The sequence below is a fragment of the Rhagoletis zephyria genome, unplaced genomic scaffold, assembly GCF_001687245.7.
Source record: "Rhagoletis zephyria isolate East Lansing unplaced genomic scaffold, Rhagoletis_zephyria_1.1 Rzeph_scaffold_01338, whole genome shotgun sequence".
Classification (NCBI taxonomy): domain Eukaryota; kingdom Metazoa; phylum Arthropoda; class Insecta; order Diptera; family Tephritidae; genus Rhagoletis; species Rhagoletis zephyria.
Genome location: NW_016158422.1, coordinates 75331 through 97794, shown reverse-complemented (window position 1 = coordinate 97794; position 22464 = coordinate 75331). Strand labels below are relative to the sequence as shown.

Genomic DNA, 22464 nt, shown 5'->3' with positions numbered 1-22464 from the left:
AGTTTTGAGGGGATGCCAAATTCAGACATAGCGGCGTATAGGCAACCCCTTTTAGTGCTGTCAAAAGCGGGTTTAAAGTCGACAAATAGATGGTGAGTGCAGATCCTTTTCTCGTGGGACTTTTCCAAGATTTGGAGTATTGTGAATACCTGGTCTATGGTGGATTTGCCAGGTCTAAAGCCACACTGATAAGGCCCAATCAGTTCATTGACGGTGGGCTTCAGTCTTTCACACAATACGCTCGGTAAGACCTTGTAACCTATGCTTAGAAGGCTGATCCCGCGGTAGTTGGCGCGAATGGCGGGGTCACCTTTCTTGTGGATTGGGCAGAGCATACTTAAATTCCAGTCGTCGGGCATGCGTTCGTCTGACCATATTCTGACCAAGAGTTGATGCATGCACCTTATTAACTCCTCGCCACCTTAGTTGAATAGCTCAGCTGGCAGGCAGTCAGCTCCAGCGGCGTTGTTGTTTTTCAGCCGCGTTATTGGTATTCGTACCTCGTCATAATCAGGCGGTGGAACGTCCACTCCGTCATCATCGACTGCGGTCTCGGGTTCTTCTTCTCCACAACTTTCCGTGCTGCAACCATTTAGTAGGGCGGAAAAGTGTTCCCTCAATAACTTAAGTACGCTCTGGCCATCGGTTACTAGGTCGCCATTGTTGTTCTTACAGGAGTACGACCTGGTCTTGAAACCTTCCGTAAGTCGCCTAACTCTCTAGTAAAATTTTCGAGCATTCTTCCTGTCGGACAGCATTTCAAGCTCTTCGCTCTCACATATTTCGGCCTCTCTGTTCTTATTGCGGCAAATACGTCTCGCTTCCCTCTTGAGATCGCTATAGTGGTCCCACATAGCGCGCGTTGCACCCGATCGCAGCGTGGCCCTGTAGGCGGCATCTTTTTTCTCTGCAGCCATTAAAGCATAAAATGGGCCTTAAGATTCTATTAGCTACATACGAGAAAGGCATTTTGAACGAAATGTTTATAGTTTGTCTAACATTGGGAAACGAATCCATCAACTCAGAGATTCGGGTGTTGTCTTTGTCCCACCCGCCACTTTTGGAAAATGTCAATTTGCTGTGTAAATTATATAATTAAGTTTTATACTTTATTGGTTTTTTAATAACCTGATATCTGACTTCACGTGTTAAGATTTTGAGACTTATCCAATAAATGGTACAAGAGAAATGACTTAAAGTTTGAGCAAAAACGAGTTAAGAAGTCCCACCCTTCACGTTTGAATGCCCCGTTTTAATAAACTGGTCCATTTTGTGCACTCCCGTCTAAAGTTATTGATTTGCTGCTGAATTACTGCAATTCACTGATCCTAGCACCTAGCAAATTTGGCACGTGTTGAAAAGAAAGAGGAATCAATTAGAAAATGGAATGCAAAATTTAGAGCCAATGTCGTATTCACAATTGTTTAATTCACGATATTACACAAAATCAACAGAAAGTTAACGATGTCAAATCATCCACATTGTAAAATGAGCAAAATTGTAAAATGTGGTAGTTTTTAAGCGTACGGTGGTAGATATGGTAGAAACGCAATTTAGCAAAAAAAAGGTAGATCTACCACAAAGGTGGTATAGTCCGCACACTGGCCACCCCTAAAGAATACTGAGCGCTCTCTGAGCACACGTGTGTTTCACATACGAAGAGCGCCAGCTGAGCAATGCACAAAGTCAGTGTTGCCGCGAATCAGTTTTAATGGTAGCCAAATTCATTTTAAAAAAGTGCTAAAAAAACTAAAAAAAATCATTATGGCTAAAAATAGTAGCTAAAATTTTTTACTTACATATATATATAACAGGGCAAATACACGACACCAGCTTGCTGGCACTATAAAGAGATTGTACCATCAGGCTCGAGGCATATAACATACCAGCATGCTGGTACAATATTTATTTCTTTACAAATGAGGTCCAGAAAAGACCGGAATGATTAGAGCCGAAATTTCATCATTTTTTCACAAACACGGCTTTGATTCATATAGTATATATTGCAAGAAATTTCCTGTAAAATACTTTTTACTTAAAATAATGAGCTAATTTTACCATTCACGACACCAGCTTGCTGGTACAATCATAACATTTTCAAATCGTTTTTGATGTCGCACCAGGAGCTGGTACAATCTCACATCAAGAACATACACGGTCAATCGGCTGGCACCAACACTTGATAGTGCCAGCATGCTGGTATCATCTATGGGCCCTTTAACAAATTAGGCATATGTAGGGCTGTAAACTTATCGATTTTAAAGTATAGGTAAATCGTTAATAGATAAGTTAACTGCCCTAACACTTAAAGTTTGTATAAAAACGTAAGGAACATACAATACATACATGTACACACATAGAGTCTTTCTTTGTTTAAAAATTCATCCCTTAATAAATGTAAAAAATTAGAGCAAATTAGGCATATACAACTTTTGCATGTCAAGGTTGAATAAATTTTCCAAAGAGCTCAAAAAAGGGCTAGTGGCAATTTTAATTTTATGTGGCCAAAAAAAAGTATGTGGTAGCTAAATCTAGCCACCAAAGGGCTAAAACGGCAACACTACACACAGTCCCACTTATTGAATCGTTTGAGCGTGTTGGTATGCGGACCAGTGCTGCCACAACATTTTTTTATTTTTTACCAAAATCACCAGATTTTTTACCAAATTCAACAAAAAATTACCAAACTTATTTTAAGTGAGAACTGTACATACATATTATTCGAACACACTAAGCATTTCAGGCAATTAGCTCTTAATTCAGCTATAATTTTCATATCTGCGTGAACGCTGAAAGCCACAACACCAGAAAAGCTTGGTTAGGATTTCAAAACTAAGTATGGCCGAAGAAAAAAAGTTGTCGTTTGCGCGTCATTTTAGAAACATGGTACCGTCTTATGGCTCAAAATGGTATATTTTGCATTTGGATATACATTTCCGTCCATACAAAGCGCAGGCCACAAAATAACTGAAGGCATCTGATCATTCACAGTGTCATGAATATGGTTCGTTGTAACAGAGGATTAGGTTAGGTTAGGTTGGGCGGCAGTCCAGAGTAGAACTTTTTTTGACTAAGGGTCCTTTGTGATACCGCATGAGGTTTTTTTTTAATTATCTCCTTTCCCTTATAAACCACTTGGTGCTTTGCATAGGCTTCTAGCGTTCACTGCTTTGAGGTCATCGAGATCGTTGAAGAAATGGCTCCCAAGTGCTTTTGCTCATTTTTTTCTCGTTGAGATCGACGGCATTGAACAACTACTTTTGAAGTCAGCGACATATTTCCCAGAGATTTAACTGCCGCCTGGCTGTCAGTGAATATGTAGATATCATGTACCGTACCAGTGATGCGGCCTTTGAAATAGCCATCAGTTCCGCCTCAAAAACACTGCAGTAGTCAGGAAGGCGGAAGCTGAACGATATGCCGAACTCCTCTTTTCCTGACTGTGTCCATTGACCATTCCTCCTCCAACAGAGGAGATGTCATTCGGACACTGAGATCATCCGACTGGGCATCATCGGACTTTTTTATGAGGCCACTCAGATAGCCGCCATTATGCGACTAAACCTCAAACTTTGGAGCAATTTAAGATCAACATTTGTCCAGTTATGGCCAATCTACATACATAGACATGTCAACAATTGGCCGAAAATATCTCAAAAATTAAACGCTTGAAGGCAGTCCTGAAAGGCTTTCGACTCACGTATAGACAAAAGGAAGCCCCCACTGAGTTTCGTAGATTTTTGAACGTGAACATATACACATACATAGAATTCATAGACATTTTACTCATATGGTTGCCGGAGTACACCAGAATATTGATGGCGATTGTAAAGCTGGTGAACTGACAAGGAATGGTATGCCCACCCAAAACCTTCCGGGACACGGTAGATATAGCAATAGCCAATTTCAAGCAGTTTGATAGAGATTACACCAAGGAACGCTGGAACAACTTTTCACCTTGCGAAACTTTCATGGTTACCTGGTATTGCTATAAAAAGAAGCGCTTAAGGGCAACTTCCTAATGTGGAATCAGAATCTGTATTAACCTGTGTGACATGTAGGAACGAATCGAAAAAGTTACCAAATTGAAAAATAAATTACCAAATTACTAATTTTGAGAAATAAAGAAAAAAATTACCAATTTTGGTAAAAAATTACGAAAGCGGCAACGCTGATTCCAACCATTGCATTAAAACAGCGCATGGTGTAGTGTGGTGAGAGAAGAATCGAAACAGCGAGAGTATTCAGTTGCTGTTGGAACCAGTGTTGCCGTTGTGCGACTAAAGGGGCAATTTTACCCTTTTAAGCGTCAATACCCTTTGATCCGACTTTTTGAAAATTTAGATTTTTTGACCCTTTTCCAAAATTGGGTACGACTTTTGCCCCCTCTCAGAGATTTTTTAGGAATTGTAATAGAACCATGCTATTAGAAAATATTTCCTCCTGTAAGAATGAAAAAATGCAATACTTATAACTTCTAAAGGAAATGCAATTCTTCTCCCTACAGCAACTAGATTTATGTGTATGTTTGCAACCCTGTTTTGTGTAAAGCTTGTCGCGCTATTTTCTTTTTAAGCAGATTTATTCTTCTACTAGTAAAGAAGAGCAAAAATAATACTAATATTTTTTCGTCAATGACCCCTTTTTTGCGACTTTCTGAAAATTCTCAACGGCAACACTGGTTGGAACACTCAACGGGTGGGGTTGCGCTCGCGCTTTTGTAAAATTGTTTAACCGCAATAAAAGCGCAAGATATATACATAGAAGGTCGCGCAATGCGCGAAATAAAAAATGGCTCTCTCTGCGCATATGGTCCCAGGGCGATTTTTTGCTTTCACGCCTTCATGTCGAAAAAGCCACAAATCCTGATTTTTCGCAGCGGCCAATTTTTGCGAAATTTTTCACTTAAACTCGCTATATCTCAGACGTTTACGTATCGATTGATTTGAAATTTGTACACAATAAACTAGATACTATTCTAAAGAAGATGAGTCGAACTACACTTCTTAATACTTATTAAAACAAAATGGCGGATATTTTAACTTTTTTATAAAAATTAAGGAGGCGGTTTTTACAAATGCAAAAGTTGTGTTATGAAGTTTAAAGTTTTTGTTTTGTTTTAATGCAACAGTATAGACAAATATATACGGACATTTTTGGGACAGTTTCATGTTTAGAGAACAAGTAGTTCTAAAGTTATAACAATATTATGGTGACACCCACTAGCGGGCGCTCGCCTCTAGATAACAAATATTTTTACATAGCACTTGTACAAGTAATTTTGGAAGTAATATTAAGTGAAATGTTGAAATTCATAAATTTATCGGTGTAATATAACTTGTTAAAGCTCTTTGTTATAAATTTAATAGACATACTAACATACCTACATATGTATGTATGCATATAATTACACACATAGAAAATAGTTATTAGTACAGTGATTGTTTTACAATATTCGCAATGTTTTAAATAATAAATTTTTCGTTAATTTTTCACGAAAATACTTTTCATATTTTAACAAAAACTATATGCATAAAATTTTCAAACTTTTTGGAAAGTTTACACAGTACACAAACTTTCATCAAAATTTTTAATAACGGTTTTTAGAAAAAATTTAGTATGCAGTGTTGTAGCTCATTCAATTTCAGTGAATGAAATGCAAGCTTCAAGTCGCTTCAAATTACCTTTGATTTTTTAGAATTTGTTTCTCAAGGGTGTTACATATTTTCTTCCATGAACAAAATGTAGTTTTGCATGGAAGAAAACCCTCAACACCATTGAAAAAAAAAATATCAAAAATCAACGCAATTTTTAGCGACTTGAAACTTGCACTTTGTAGCACTGAAAATGAATGAGCTTCAAAACTACATACTAAATTTTTTTCCAAAAAATCTGAATCAAAAGTTTGAAATATACAAAGATGAAAATTTGTAGAATTTTTTTAAGTATTGCAAAAAGTTTGAAAATTTAACTCGTATGGTTTTTGTTAAAATATGAACTATATTTTCGTAAAAAATTACCGAAAAACAATCACTGCACGAATAACTATTTTGACTATGTATGCAGTTACATGCATACATATGTAGGTTTTTTTTATACAAGGAAAAAGCATCGAAAGCCTGTACCCCGTAGTGTGGAACTTTAATCCAAACTAAAACTCTATGTATGTCCGCTGTACCGTATCCCCCCGGTACCACTGTAAAGTATTTCATCGGAAGGCGGTTGAGCCTAAGCTCGATCGTACGTTCCTGTTCTGATGCAGGTAGGTATGTAAGTACATATGTCTATTAAGTTTATAATAAAGAACTTTAATAAGTTATATAACACTGATAAATTTTTGAATTCCAACATTTCACTTAATATTACTTCCAAAATTATTTGTGCAAGTGCTATGTAAAAAAATTTGTTATCTAGAGGCGAGCGCCCGCTCGTGGGTGTCACCATAATATTGTTATAACTTTAGAGCTACATATGTATAACATATTTGAAAATTCAAATTCAACTTGAATTATAGGAATTAGGTAATTGGAATGCATATGTATCTATCTCAATATGAGTGTCAGACGAAAGAGGTTTAAATAGGTTTCCGACTGTTCAGAAATTTAAATCCAAACTACATATCGTCACTTGAAATGCAAAAAGACGTAACAACATCGTAACTTAAATGTAAAAAGTCGTGACTAATAATTTTTTTTTTTCATAAAATTACGTGGGAGTTGTAATTCTATGAAATATGATGGGCAAGTCTTGCACGATGCACGGATTGCATAACTTGCAAACACACAACACACTTTTGGAAATTAGGCGTGTATGTATATCTAAAGTACATTAGGAGTCTGTACCTAATTATACCTTTCATGAGCATGGAATGGTATTATAACTTTGGTCCGATGTTTGTAAGTACCAGAATAAGAAGAGATAGACCCATTAAAATCTATACTTAAATGATCAGAACGGCGAGCTGAGTCGATTTAGCCATGTCCGTCTGTCCGTCTGTCTGTCTGTCTGTCCGTCTGTTTGTATGCAATCTAGTCTCTCAGTTTTCGAGATATCCGGATCAAATTTGGTAGGTGGGTGTATTTTTATAATGTATTAATCATTTGTCGGAACCGGAATAACATATAGCTCCCATACAACTGATTGTTCAGATATGTGATTTTTCATTATAACTTCTCTATTTATGCAGCTAGGAACATGCAATTTTGCAATACTTCCACCCATTATCAACAGAAAACTTAGAGTGAAAATTACAAAGATCGGGTCACTATAACCTATAGCTCTCATAGAACTGATTGTTCAGATATAAGATTTTTCGTTATAACTCCTCCCTTTAAGTAGCTAGATACATGAAATTTTGCGCTGTTGTCACTTATTATCAAAAGAATACTTTCCGTGAAACTGGCGAAGATCGGGTCGCTACAACCTATATCCACCATACAACTGATTGTTCAGATATAAGATTTTTCGTTATAACTCCTCCCTTTAAGTAGCTAGATACATGAAATTTTGCGCTGTTGTCACTTATTATCAAAAGAATACTTTCCGTGAAACTGGCGAAGATCGGGTCGCTACAACCTATATCCACCATACAACTGATTGTTCAGATATGACATTTTTTGCCATAACTTCTTCATTTATGCAGCTAGGACCATCAAAATTCGCACCGTTTTTACTCATTATTAACAGAATACTTACAGTGAAAATAACAAAGATCGGGTCACTTTTACATAGAGCTCCCATACAACTGATTGTTCAGATATGCGATTTTTTTTATAACTACTCCATCTATGCAGCTAGAAACATGAAATTTCGCACTATTTTCACTCATTATCAACAGAAAGTTTACAGTAAAATTAACAAAGATCGGGTCACTATAACCTGTTTATTGCCCCCATACAACTGATTGTTCAGATATTGGGTTTTACTGTAAAACTCCTTTATTTAGACAGCTAAAACCGATAAATATCGTAAGCTATTTTTTAAATAATAATACAAAGTCTGCTGAGAAAATCGTCAAAATTTATGCTGCATAAGCTTTATTTCTTGTACCACTGATTGTTCAGATACCAGTTTTTGCGATATATGTATCTCCTTTATGTAGGAAGCTAAACCCATTAAATTGTGTTACCGGTTTACGTACCGATCACACAGCAGTGAAAATCACTTAGATTGGTGCTATATAAGGTATATCTTCCATACCTCTGATTGTTTAGATATGATTTTTTATATATGTATCTCCACTATCTATGCCTGCTGTAAATATATAAATTTATTCAAATGCAGTAATCTGTTAAAGTAAAATTTTCAGATGCTCATGAAAGGTACGAAGCCTTCGGCATAGCCAAACAGCGCTGCTCTTACTTGTTTTATATTGACACTGCGCTTGTGGCTTCCATAATTGCCATCTTGAAAATGTTTGAAATCGGACAGAAACTAAGGGCGTTGTAGCCGTAATTTCAGAAAACTTAAAGTTGGCGATATTTTAGAAGTCGTGGTTCTCTGCACGAAGTTATGTTTCAGGCGTATTTCGCTTTTTTTTGTAGCCCAGTGTTGTTCCTTATTTTGCTCTCTTAGAATTGCTTTCCACGGACGTATTTTTCTAGCACCTAAGGTCATTATGAAGAGATCCCCGAATCGAATTTTTACCTCCATGCCAGACAAATATATTTTTTGTATACAGACACCTTAGATACTCGGCTATCCTTAGATACAATATTACATATTTTGTTTCACATTTAACTACTACGTTAAATTAAAATAAATTAATTTTTGCAGATAAATTGGACGGCTCATTTTCAAGATCCAGATCATCATCTATGTCAAGTATTGATATGTCTTCCTCTGAATCTGTGACAAGTATAGCTTTCATTGAAAGTTATGGAAAGAAAAGTGGTATGTACCTTTATTTATATACAAATATGTTTATTTTTGCGATTTGTGCTTTTCCTAAATAATGGATTTTATTTACACAGTACCACAAAAAAAACAAGTCACAGAATGCACCCAAAACAAAATTTAGTGTAGGTTGTAGCAGGTAGGGTCGAGTACAACATGGAAATAGATATCTTATAGTTCCTGAACCCGCCTTCTTTATTTAAACCAAAAAAAAAAAACTTCCATTTTTAAATATGTTTTGAAAATGTATAGAGCTCTAAAATTATGTATAAATATCTATTGTTATACCTACGAGTAGATTGTTGGGAATTTTCACCGGGTGAATTTGAAAAAAAAATCCTATTAATACATCTTTGACCATCGCTAATTTCAAAAATTTCTCTGAAAGTGGCCATATATGTGCCATTGTCCTCTTCTTTCTTAAATTCTGCCTGAATTTCAAATATGTATGATTCAGAGAACCTAAATAAAAGTTATTTTCAAATAACTCAAATTTAAAACGGGCTCTATAAAGAAAACCAGCCTATTTTCACTTCGCGTCAAATGAGTCAAATGAGTGATGTGTTTATATCTGTTTTCTAACCGATGCACTAAGGTGTATTTGAGCCAAAAACCCGGTCAAAATTATTTAGGGGCCTATATTATCTCAAAATATAATAAAAAACAATATTTAATCAATATTTTGGATTTATTAATAAAAATACATAACAAAAAAACTTTTAAGTAACAATTTTTGATTTTATTCGGAGTCAGTGCCATCCGATTCGCTGTTGTTTCTTACTACGACCCAACTAACACGCTACAGAGGAAGAACAGTACCCTGGTTGACGAATTGTATAAAAGCAGAATTATTGACTATAGAGGTAAACAACTCGTATGCACAGCAGCGATTGCACCTAGACTTTACGGACTTCCAAAGATCCACAAACCAGACTTGCCTTTAAGGCCAATTTGTTCGTCCATCAATGTTCCGTGTTATGGTTTGTCCAAATATGTAGGTAAGATTCTCAGTAGCCTAATTTCTGAGGAATACAATATAAAAAATGCGTTTAGATTAAAAGATAAACTGGATAAAATAAAAGTAAGTGAGGAAGAATTGCTGGTGTCCTTTGATGTGGTATTTTTGTTTACCAACATTCCAGCCATTAATATCATCATGTCAAAATGGAGCACAATTAAACAGTCGACGAACATCTCCAAAAATAAATTTCTAAATATCCTTAATTTCTGCCTGAAGGATAACAATTATTTCGCGCACAACGGAAAATTCTATGTACAAACCTTTGGAATGCCGATGGGAAACCCACTCTCACCTACTATTGCTGACATTATAATGGATGATTTACTGAACGCAACTATGTTAGAACTTAAGGAAAACTTTGAAATTAATATAGAATTAATAGTAAAATATGTGGATGACATTTTGGCCTTAGTTAAACGAAACGGTGTCCACATATTGAAAACACTTAACAAATATCATAAAAAATTGCAGTTTACAATGGAAACAGAAACTAACCTCCAGATTCCATTTTTAGACGTTATGATCCATAGAAGAAATGACTTTTTGATATTTGACTGGTATTCGAAACCTACATCATCTTGACGTTTAATTAATTATTTGTCGTCACAACCCTCAAAGTACAAAATTATTACTGCCAACTGCCAATATAAGAGTATTACATATATGCCTTACGCATTGTTGACGATATTTCCATTTGAATTAGGAAACAGCATCATTTACTTTTTTTTCAAAGTTTTTTACTTTATTTCTCTTTTGAAAAGGTAATAACGTCAATTTATTTTATTCGCATCACTATGAGAAATAGTGTCAATTGACTTTATTTCCGTTGCTTTTGTTACCTGTCACCGAAATCACATCAGATTGCATCGCATTACCTGCCATCACATCTTATCACGTCTTCTCACCTCACATCTTCTAGGTGAATATGTAGATGAAGAGAAGGATAAAATCAAAGATATAAAACATAAAAAATTAAGGTCAAGGTAAATTTAAAAACTGTTTAAAGATAAAGGAAAACGGAATAAAATAAATTTAATTAAAACGAAAATAGTAGTGCTAGGGATAAAGATAGAAAACAAGTAATTTTTAGGCAATTAACAAAACCCACTTCAATTCTCATATATATATATATATATATATATATATATATATTTCATGATCCAATGATCGTATCTAAACCAGATTAGTATGAGACCACCTCTGAGACACTACCTTTCCGATGCAAAAAGAATTATCGAAATCGGTTGACGTGGTCCAAAGTTATGCGGTAACATCTATACATAGTATAAAGGAAAGACGAGATTTTTTGTACGCGGTAATTACGAAAACTACTTAACGGATTTTGACGAGATTTTCTGTAATATACTCTGTATCGATAGGAGAGTGACTTTTTTATTTAGAACTTTAATGGGGTTGCCACCTGTCTAAAAATCTATAAGATCCGCACCGTTCGTTGGATTACAAAAAATGAGGTGTCAAATGAAAGCGATTGGTCTCTAGAAAATCACTAATGTCTTATTTTTTTTTAATAGGGTTGCCACGTGTTAATAAAATCACTATTTTCAATCCTAATCACGGTTGCCGTTTTGGTCCAAATGGACCAAATTGGATCATTTTTTTTCGTTTGGTCCATTGGTCCAATAATTTTTCAAATGGTCCATTTCGCAATGCTTTGGTTAGGTTGTTATCACCCTTTCACTTCATGCAATAGTTTTAAATTTTTTCTATTTAATTGATGAATTTTGGCAACACCTGCTAAAAGTTTGAATAAGCCACTGATCTTCAAATATGGCACCGCTAATCATCTGTCAAAGCATGCTTAAAAAAATTCCGCGGTTCCTTGCTAATTTCATTTTAAATGTTCCTTTGAATTTATGTATTTATGCCGAATTTCCATTAGGCATTGAAATAACAAAAAATGTATGCCATTTAAAAATGCCATATGGAAATGAACTTAATGATTACTTTTTTAATGTAATGACAATATTATTCGTTAATTTTTTTTTTTCATTTGTCATTTTTGCCATTTAATGCCTAGTGAAAATCCAGCATTAGTTTTGAAAACTTGTAAGTACATGTATATACCTGAGAGTGTGTTCTTTATTTCTTTATTAATATGTACATATGTACATTCAATTTAGCCTAGGTAGATATTATAAATGTTTATTTAAAAAATATTTAATATGTAAAAAACGTGTTAAAACCTGAATTGGCATATTTTCTTGATAAAGAGCAACAAACTGCACTCAATTTTCCGATGTTATAGAAATCGGTACATTTTTTACCATTTGGTCCATTTTTTGGACCGAAAAAGAAAATGGAAACGACAACCGTGATCCTAATAAGCGTAATAGACGTCAGTTCTGCACCGTCACTGTCAAATGAAACGACTTAGCTTCTAGATGTGTAATAATGTATTATTTTTCTGAGTCAGGTTGCCACCTGTTTAAAAACTATAAGATCTTCACCGTTCGTTGGATAAAAAAATGAGATACCAAATGAAAGCGCATGACCTTCACATGTACAAAAACTTTAATTTTTTGAGTAGGGTTGCCACCTATTTAAAATTACTATCTTCTATACATAGTGCAAAGGAAAGGCGAGATATTCTGACCACGCAACTGAACGGATTTAGACAAGATTTTTTAAGTATATCTATAATAAATGAAGTACATGATGACATATGATTTCTTTCTCTAAATACGTACATGTACATACGTATGCATACATTTAGCGCGTGGCGAAGCGCCGACGAACTGATAACCTCCTCCATTTTTGGAAGTCGGTTAAAAAGTATACTGGCAGGGTCTGCAATTCACTTCCGAGTGAATTTCAACCCTAAGCTTATATGTAACATTAATACGCATACAGTGAACCAAATAAAAACTGGGATGCGACATTTTAGTTTCGTTTAGTTTAGTTAATTTAATGTTTATTATTTTTTTATTAAAGTATAGCTGATTACTTAACAAACACGACAAAAATCAAGAAAAAAAATTCAGAGTTTGTGCAAAAATTATGAAAATTCTGCAAAGTTTGACCTAAGTTTGTAACTTTCTGCACTCAATTGCATTTTTATATACTACTTTACTGTCAATTCAGCACTTCATTTAGTAGTTTACATAGATAGAGTCCAGTTAAATCGAATGTTGTTTGTACAAATTTACATACCTTCTTATACAAAATAGAAAAAAGAGAAAATTAATAACTACAGTACTTAGCAAAAGTTAGTTTACATATGGTAAAAATTAGGGATGTGCTGGATAGAGATTTTGCCGGATAACCGGATTCCGCATACCATGTAAAAAATAAGAGCCAGATTCGGATATCCGATCGGATATCCGGAAGACTGCTGCCCTTTATAAATTTCCCAATATTGTTACAATACGAAAATAGGAATACAAAATTTCTTCTCTGAAATTCAAGTTTTAAAATAATCTTGTATTAAAATAAGACTTTTCCCTCTTCAACCCTGATTTATAGATTACATAGGCCTGCGAAATTATTTTTTTTTTAATTTTTTGAATATCTCGGTGCATTAAATTTAAATGCATATTTGGCTTTTTTCTAGCACGTCGAAATTTTTTTTGTTGGTGACATATATATTTTAGGATTTTTAGCAATTTGCATGAAAAGCCAAAAATTAATAAATTTAGAAATAAATTTTTAATCAAAAACCAACAGTATTAGTTAAAAATACCCATAAATTGACTAAGTAAATTAGAAAAACTTCTGTAATTTCGAAATTAACGGTGAGAAAAGTGATAAAAGTTATTTTCTTAGCGTTAACGCGCATTACTAGCGTTAACTTCTAAATTATGGGTACTTTTAACTAACGCTGTTGGTTTTTAAGCAAATATTCAATTCTAAATTAATTAATTTTTGGCTTTTCATGCGAATTGCCAAAAACCCTAAAATATATATGTCATCAATAAAAAAATCTCGACATGCTAGAAAAAAAAACCAAAGATGTATTTTAATTTAACATACCTAGATATTCACAAAATAACATAATTATTGGAAGGCGGAAACAAAATTTAAATATTGCAAGCCTGTGTTATTTTTGGTAAATAGAGGAGAAACGTCAAAGACAGAAGATGAAAAACAATGAACTCCGCTAAGCAAAAACGCGTGGTTGATGTATTTTTTATTAAAAAGTGTGATTAAAATCGTACTAATATGCATGCTTACATATCGTCCACTTCCCGTATTGTGCCGTTGTTGCCATATTTTGTGACCCACATTTCAAAAGTCGTTTTTTCTGACATCAATACAGCTACAAACTTGGTAAAGCTTCTTTTGAAGAGGGAGCTCACCAGGATATTTGGCAATGCTTGAGGAATCGTGGTAAGCAGTGCGCACTTCCACTTCTCAGGGCCTGAAAACAAGACCTGGTCAAAAGCAACATCGCAAAAAAATATAGAAAACATTTTTTTTTTCCTAACAGCAGTCGCCCCTCGGCAGGCAAACTTCCCAGTGTATTTCTGCCATGAAAAACAACTTCTCATAAAAATACAATCACCGCTCGGAGTCGGCGTAAAACTGTAGGTCCCTCCCCTTTGTGTGATAACATCAAAGCGCATGCCACGAGGAAATCGCCAACGGCTCTGACGCTGATTCCAGCTTTTGTAGTGATGTTGATAGGCAAACGATGGGTACACAAGGTAGCGACCGTACAAGAAAAAAGACAGCGATTTAGAAATGAAGAAATATTTTCAGCTAACTTATACCCAGACGAGAAGATTCTTTAATTTTGTGAAAGCATCGCAAAGAATTTCGAAATTGGTTTATACTGGCAATGAAGTATATCTGCGCACCACCTTCCTCAGTAACCCAGAAAGTGAGCTTACTATATCGGGTAGCATTTATGTTGAAAAAAGAAATAGATTTTTGCCTGATAATTCGGAAATGCTTCTTTTATAATTCAAAATATAAAAGTGTTTACTTTAATTACTAGGGCTCGGAATCTCATGTACTAAAAAATCGAAATATGCGCATATAATATGCACTCAAAGTCAGAAATATGCACCATGCAATTAAAAATATTTTCCTAATATTTTATTGCCGGTACAAAAATAAATAACACATACATATATTTTAACAAGAAAATAACAGTTCACATCAAAATACACTCTAAAAAATTCTGCAGTCATCAAAACTACTACACCTACGGACCAGTGCCCTATCTATGCACACTGCAGTAAGTTAGTAGGTATCTTCTTTGCTCATTCCTGAGAGAGCTTTGGCCTAAGTGGGTCGTAGGACACCCAGAACTACCGAGTAATCATGTGCAATCCTGTACGGTTCCGCCTCTGCTTAGCCTCCGAGTGATAAATGTCGGTAATTGTTGCCTTTATCTCCCTGAGCGAAGCGCCCATGTCCACCGCGTGGGACACATTGAGTGCGAAGCCGCACCTTGCGAATTCGTCCGCTGCCACGTTTCCGTAAATGTCCCTATGTTCCAGGAACCATATTAGGGTAATTTTGTATTGACCAGAGATATAGGCCAGCTCTCTCCTTCAGTCTTCTACTAGTTGAGATCTAACAGAGGTAGAAGAGAGTAGCTCAATGGCCGCTTGGCTATCTGAGAAGATATTCAGATGAATATTTAAGAAAAAATTATATGGATTTTTTTTTTTGGCAAGAGATTTCGCACTAAATTTAAATGGTTGTAAATCAATAAAAGCAAAAATATGCAAAAACTGTAAAATATACTAAAATATGCAAAAACAGGTACATATATTTTTCAGAATATGAAAAATCATGCATTTACAGCCAAATATGCAAAAATACGCAGTAACGATTGATTGCCATTTTAAAGGAAATTTCATGATTCGTAAAGATAACTTAACCATTTCGATTTTAACATGCCCAATAAAAGCATGCATTTGCATGAGATTCCGAGCCCTATTAACTGCTAATGGTATCTAACATTAAACTGGGTTATATGTAAATATACACAAAAAAAAATAAATTTCTGAACTAAAAAGAATCTTCTATAATTGAAATGCGGAAATCCGGCCCGATAGTCGGATAACAGAAAAACGGCCGGATAAGCCGGATTCCGGATATCTACCGGAAACCCGGCACATCCCTAGTAATAAAATTAATTAAGCGTTCCAGTAGACAACATGCCGGCGCTCTTGGTGTGTCCACTGACAGATCAACTTCATTCGGGTCGATCCAACGACCCCAGCGGCCAAGGCCAGTAGTACATCCACTTTTTTCATGTGAGCCAACTACAATGAAGCGCAGCTATTCCGCTGCTGTTTACACTTGATCATGTGGTTGTTGTTTTTGTTCGTTTTTGTTAATAATTCTATTTTTAGAAAGTTTAACTTTTAGGTGTGCTCGTCCTTAAGTTATTTGTTTTTGTTATTTATGGCCTTATAACAATTATTCGACAATTTTATTGAGCTTGAGGCCTATTTTAATGAAAATTTTTGTGGACGCTTAGATCGTTGGATCGAATCCCAGTGAAGAAGTCGGATGAGGAGATGTGGTGATCTCCGAAATAGCAGCTATAACTTCTACTAAAATGTAAATTGTTGTTTTTTCCATAAAAATTTTCATTAATAAAATTATAGTTTAAAAAACTAAAACCTCGCTATTAAAATTTCCATTCCTACTAGGAATGTTCGATATTTAACAAACTATCGATATCATGAATCGATTTAATTAATTACACGTAAAATCGATATGGCGATATATCGGGCTGAACAATATCGATATCGGAAAAATCGATGTTGAAAATCCTACTCCCAATTGAATATAATATTAGACCTGCCTATCATCTCACCTAATTGTGTTATTTCCATCTTATATATTTACTGAGGATTAAAACGGTATGCCGGTCGACTGTATTGTCAAAGAAGATAGAACAAGACAATAAAAAGGTGTTCGCACGAGGCGATTTTGCGTTCAACTCCCGCAGGGTTGCACGAAAAAAAAGTTGAATGGCTAAATGTTGGCTGGCGACCAACTTTGTTGAAAGCGATTAGTTGAAAGGCCGTTCAACCAAAAGTAGAATGCACAGTTGAACAATGCAAACGCCTTTTATGGCGACTATTTAATATTTTTTTATATTTCGACATTTTTAGCCATTCAATTTTTTTTCGTGCAACCCTGCGTGAGTTGAACGCAAAAGTTGCCTGAAAAATCGCTGCTGCTGCTGGTTAAACCTACTTTAGTATTTTCCCATACACTTTTTTGTAGATGAAAAATAAATTTCAACTTAAATATCGATATTGCGGGTAAAGTATGTCTTCGATATATCGACCTGGGAATATCGATTCAAAAAATCGATTATCGCACCATGAAATATCGATATTCAGAATAATCGATACGATATCGAACATTCCTAATTCGTACTGTCATCAAGTATGTAACTTCAGAATTGAAATCGCTGCATCTTTTAGGCGCATCAATATTACATAGCTACATCCCGAGCTAATAAAAGCGAAGTAATAAAAAACGGCCTCAACTCAATAAAATTGTTGAATATAATTGTTATTATATTTAAAATTTCTGCGGCTCACGTGGTCGGTGGTGTTTTACGCGAAAAATGCATATTTTAAAACTGTGATAAATTAACCGGAATATAGCTATTCTTATTCAGAAATGTGCCACGAACTCAAAACTGATTAGTACTTTCAATAATATCTGCTGAGAAAGGCGTTGAATCCGTTTAGTTGAAAGAATTCGATAGTGACACGTTCTAACAGTTATGAGTTGATAACTGTCTTAACAATTTTTTATGGGAGCTTTCAATTATAACAGTAATTGCTGATTTGGTATTACTTCTTAAACATGGAAAATAATAATTTCATATGATATATTACATAATAAAACTTGGTTTCTAAATTATCAACACCTTAATAACACGGCTTATTTTTCAAGAAATATTTTATTCAAAAAGTTATAACTAATTTGTAGGGCCGAGTATGATCTTCATTCCTTTACCAAAAACTAAAGCAAAGGTCTCTTTTAGGATCTACGTAAAGAACAGCCACGCTTATTCGCGCCAAAAAGAGTAGCGGCCATTTTTATTTCACTAGACCAACTTTAGCAGTTTTTACAACTAACATAAGCAGTGTTGCCGCGAATCATTTTTAGTGGTAGCCAAATTCCTCTAAAAAAAGGGCTAAAAAAGAGCTAAAAAAGGTCGTTGTGGCTAAAAATGGTAAAATTTTTTACTTACATATATGTACATATATAAGTATACAAACATTTTCAATAAGTAATGGTATAGAAAAACAATGAACTCTGGAAAAAGCTAATATTTTATCCAACCAAAAACCTTTTTGTATAAAAGGCGAAATATACTACACCAGCTTGCTGGCTCCATCAAGTGATTGTACCTAAGACCGATAGAATGCAAAATTGTGCTGATTGATGTGAAATTCGGGAGAGTAACGTGGATATGACGTCATCGCAGATTTTCTTGTGAAGAGAGCTGAGAGAGATGTATCAGTATGTATATGTTTTGCATATGTACATGTATACGTATTTCACACAGGCCATACACAAAATCTCCTATGACGTCATATTTCTGTCAAAATTTTCAAGAGAGAGTTAGCGGTATCACAATCAGCGCCACCTTCTGTATTCGTTTCACCATGGATTGTACCAACAAGCTCGACGCATATAACTTACCAGCATGCTGGTAAAGTATTTATTTCTTTACAAATGAGGTCTAGGAAAGATCGAAATGATTAGAGCCGAAATTTCGTAATTTTTCTACCATTTTGTTAAACATTGTTTTTGTTTTTTTAATTCACAACTGAACTTAATCTTGATCGTGAACTTAATCTTGCACAAACACGGCTTTTACTCATATAGTGCAAGAAATTTCCGCCAAAATACTTTTTACTTAGAAAATTGAGCTAATTTCACCACTTCCGATACCAGCATGCTGGTACAATCATAAAATTTTCAAATTGTTTTTGAAGTCGCACCAGCAGCTGGTACAATCACACCACAAGAACATACACGGTCAATCGACTTGATGGGCCATTTAACAAATTAAGCATATTAAGGGCCGTAAACGTATCTATTTTAAACTATAGTTAAATCGTTAATAGATAAGTTAACAGCGTTAACACTTTTACAGCATGTATGTATAAAAACGTAAGGAACATACAATACATACAATGCCGGAACAAAGTATTGGCACAGCAAATTTTTCACAATATATGCAACAATTTTCATTTATTCATATATCAGACCTTAGTTTAAAAATACATCTTTTACATAAATGAAAAAAAAATTAGATCAAATTAAGCATATACAACTTTCTTATGCGAAGTATGAATAAATTCTCCAAAGGGCTAAAAAAGGGCTAGGGGCAAATCTAGCCAGCAAAGGGCGAAAACGGCAACACTGAACATAAGGTGTGGTAAAATATTAAAGATTAATTTAATTTATTCTATATTTGGCATCATATCATTTATAAGATGTGTCTTAACAAAGATGAAGTAAATTTTCAAAAATCCAATAACGGATCCAATATGGCGTCCAAAATTTCCAAAAATTCAAACCTGAATAACATTATTTAAAAATGAGAAAACTGAAGTTTTGGAAATGGCGAATTCCGTATAAAATAAAACAAAATCAACAATTTATATTGAGCTCGAGGCCGTTTTAAATGAAAATTTTATTTTTGGAAAAGCAACAATAATTTGAAAAAATGGTAGAAGTGATAGCTATTTCGGAAATCACCACATTTCCTCATCAGACTTCTTTCAGTAGGATTCGAACCGACGATCCCACTGACTCAGCCAGTTGCCTATGCACCGTGCTAAGTACGCCTTGTAAATTATCGTTTGCTTTTTTCCACTATTTTCATTTTTGTTATGCCAACAATATCAAGCGCAGCTATTCCGCTGCAATTCACTTTATCATGTGGTTGTTGGTATTGTTGGCTTTTGCTAATAATTCTATTTTTTTTTTTAGAATGTTTAACTTTTAGGTGTGCTCGTCCTTAAGTTATTTGTTTTGTTATTTTTTTGGCCTTTATAACAATTATATTCAACAATTTATATTGAGCTCGAGGCCATTTTAAATGAAAATTTTATTTTTGGAAAAGCAACAATAATTTGAAAAAATGGTAGAAGTGATACAAGGCGTACTTAGCACGGTGCATAGGCAACTGTATATATGTACAATATATTGTATATGCAATATATTGTGTTACTTAACTGAAAATGACAGTTGATTTGTTAGTTGTCAACCGAAAAAGTTTGAATGTGAGCCTTTAAACATAATACGTTTAATTCGTGGGAAATGTTCCTTTTTTCTAGAGAAATTGACAGCCCCTTCGACCGTCGTAAACTCTTAAGATTTTAATTTGACACGCAATTCGTGATAAGCATGTCTAAAAACTTATTCAGTGGCATTTTTAAAAAGATTGTCTTATTTTTAGAAAAATGCATGATCCATTTGACAGCTGTCAATTGTTAGGCTTTTAATTTGACATACAATTCGTGATCAGCATGTCTAAAAACCTAATCAGTGGTATTTTTGAAAAATTGTCTTATTTTTAGAAAAATTTATAGTTCATTTGACAGCTGTCAACTGTTAGGGGTTTATTTTGACATAAAATTCGTGATCAGCATGTCGAAAAACGTAATCAGTGGTATGTTCAAAAAGATTTCCTTAATTTTAGAGAAATTGGCAGTTGATTTGGCATATTCGGATTTAGCATTACAACAATACTACGATCCCGCATATATATCGTATATGTTATAATCGTAACAGCCCTTCTAAAAAGCTATAATCAACTTAAGTCATCGTTCTTACTACTTAAAAATTTTGCAAATTATTAGTAATATGTACTTCTATATTGGCAATATCTACAAATGCAGTCAGCAAACATTACAGTACAGACATATAAAAAAAGAAAACGAAAACCTAGTAAATCGTATGTATGCAAAAAATGAAATTTGAAATTAAAACAAATTGCAACCGGTACCTTAAAGGAAAGTTACAGAGAATTTTGAGTTTTCATTTAATTTCATGAATTTTGTAATAAATTAAATTGTAGAAATGTCGCACAGATTCTTTTTAAGTGAAAAAAGAAATTAGCTAGAAATTGGCAATTCTAATGAAAATTTGTTTATTTTATTTTTTTAATTTTTGCACAAAGTTTAGAATTTGGATTCATATAGTTTTTGTTAGATAATCAACTCTACTTTTATAAAAAACTTAGCGAAAAAAAAAACCAAATGAAAATTATTGCGAATATTGTACAAAAGATCACTACAATTTTGAGTGAGCCTTAATAGTTATTTATTCGTTTTTACCAGGTTAGTCAGAAAATTTGTACTCAGCGAAAAATGGAAATATATGTTTGAATTAAACATTCCAAAATAATAAAGTGCTAGTCATTTTACAAATCGTCGCTGCGCCAATGTGATTTTTGTCAATTTATTGCCCACATTACTGTATTTGCCGTTCGCTTTTATATCTTTTGGTTTAGAACTGACCAAAAACAGTTATGTGCCTGCAGTACTAGAAATACTCTAAAAAAAGGGTATACGCTTACTTGCTTATAACTGTTTTTGATCGCCGGCGAATCGGATGAATGTGCTTTGATTTCGATGTAAAAAATAATATTAACCAACTAAGTACATACATACATATGTATGCACATTAGGGTGGTCCAAAAACAGCAAAGTCGGAATTGTAATGCTCTCACCCCCTAGGATTGTTCTGTATCGAAACAAGTAAGAGCAACGCTGTCTTCGGCTATGCCGAAGGCTTTATACCTTTCATGAGCATCTGAAAATTTTACTTTAACAGATTACTGCATTTGAATAAATTTATATATTCACAGCAGGCATAGATAGAGGAGATACATATATAAAAAATCATATCTAAACAATCAGAGGTATGGAAGATATACCTTATATAGCACCAATCTAAGTGATTTTCACTGCTGTGTGATCGGTACGTAAACCGGTAACACAATTTAATGGGTTTAGCTTCCTACATAAAGGAGATACATATATCGCAAAAACTGGTATCTGAACAATCAGTGGTACAAGAGATAAAGCTTATGCAGCATAAATTTTGACGATTTTCTCAGCAGACTTTATATTATTATTTAAAAAATAGCTTACTAAATTTATCGGTTTTAGCTGTCTAAATAAAGGAGTTTTACAGTAAAACCCAATATCTGAACAATCAGTTGTATGGGGGCAATAAACAGGCGTCCGTCCGTCTGTCCGTCCGTCTGTGCACACGATAACTCGAGTAAAAATCAAGATATCCTAACGAAACTTGGTACGTGTACTTCTTTCGGGCGTAGGACGGATGGTATTGAAAATGGGCACAATCGGACAATAACCACGCCTACCTTCTATATAACGGTAATTTTCAGAAATACAAAAACTGCGATATTTTGGTAACTACTGAAGATAATTCACTCAAAATTTATATTTACAATAAACTTCAGACGAAAAATAAGAGTATATTAACATTTTTTTGAAAATGGGCGTAGCCACGCCCACTTATGGTTACATGTGTATATCTCGGTAACCGCTGCA

General features: G+C 34.3%; 1 protein-coding gene across 1 annotated transcript in view; it reads left to right on the top strand.

Annotated features, from left to right (window-relative positions):
- The window catches only part of LOC108363691 (syntaxin-binding protein 5-like), a 47904-nt gene that overhangs the window by 12620 nt on the left and 12820 nt on the right, over positions 1-22464 (top strand). Inside the window, exon 2 of the mRNA XM_017617135.1 lies at positions 8776-8892. Coding sequence (XP_017472624.1) covers positions 8817-8892 — 76 coding nt within the window. The 5' untranslated portion in view covers positions 8776-8816. The remainder of the gene's footprint in view (positions 1-8775; positions 8893-22464) is intronic.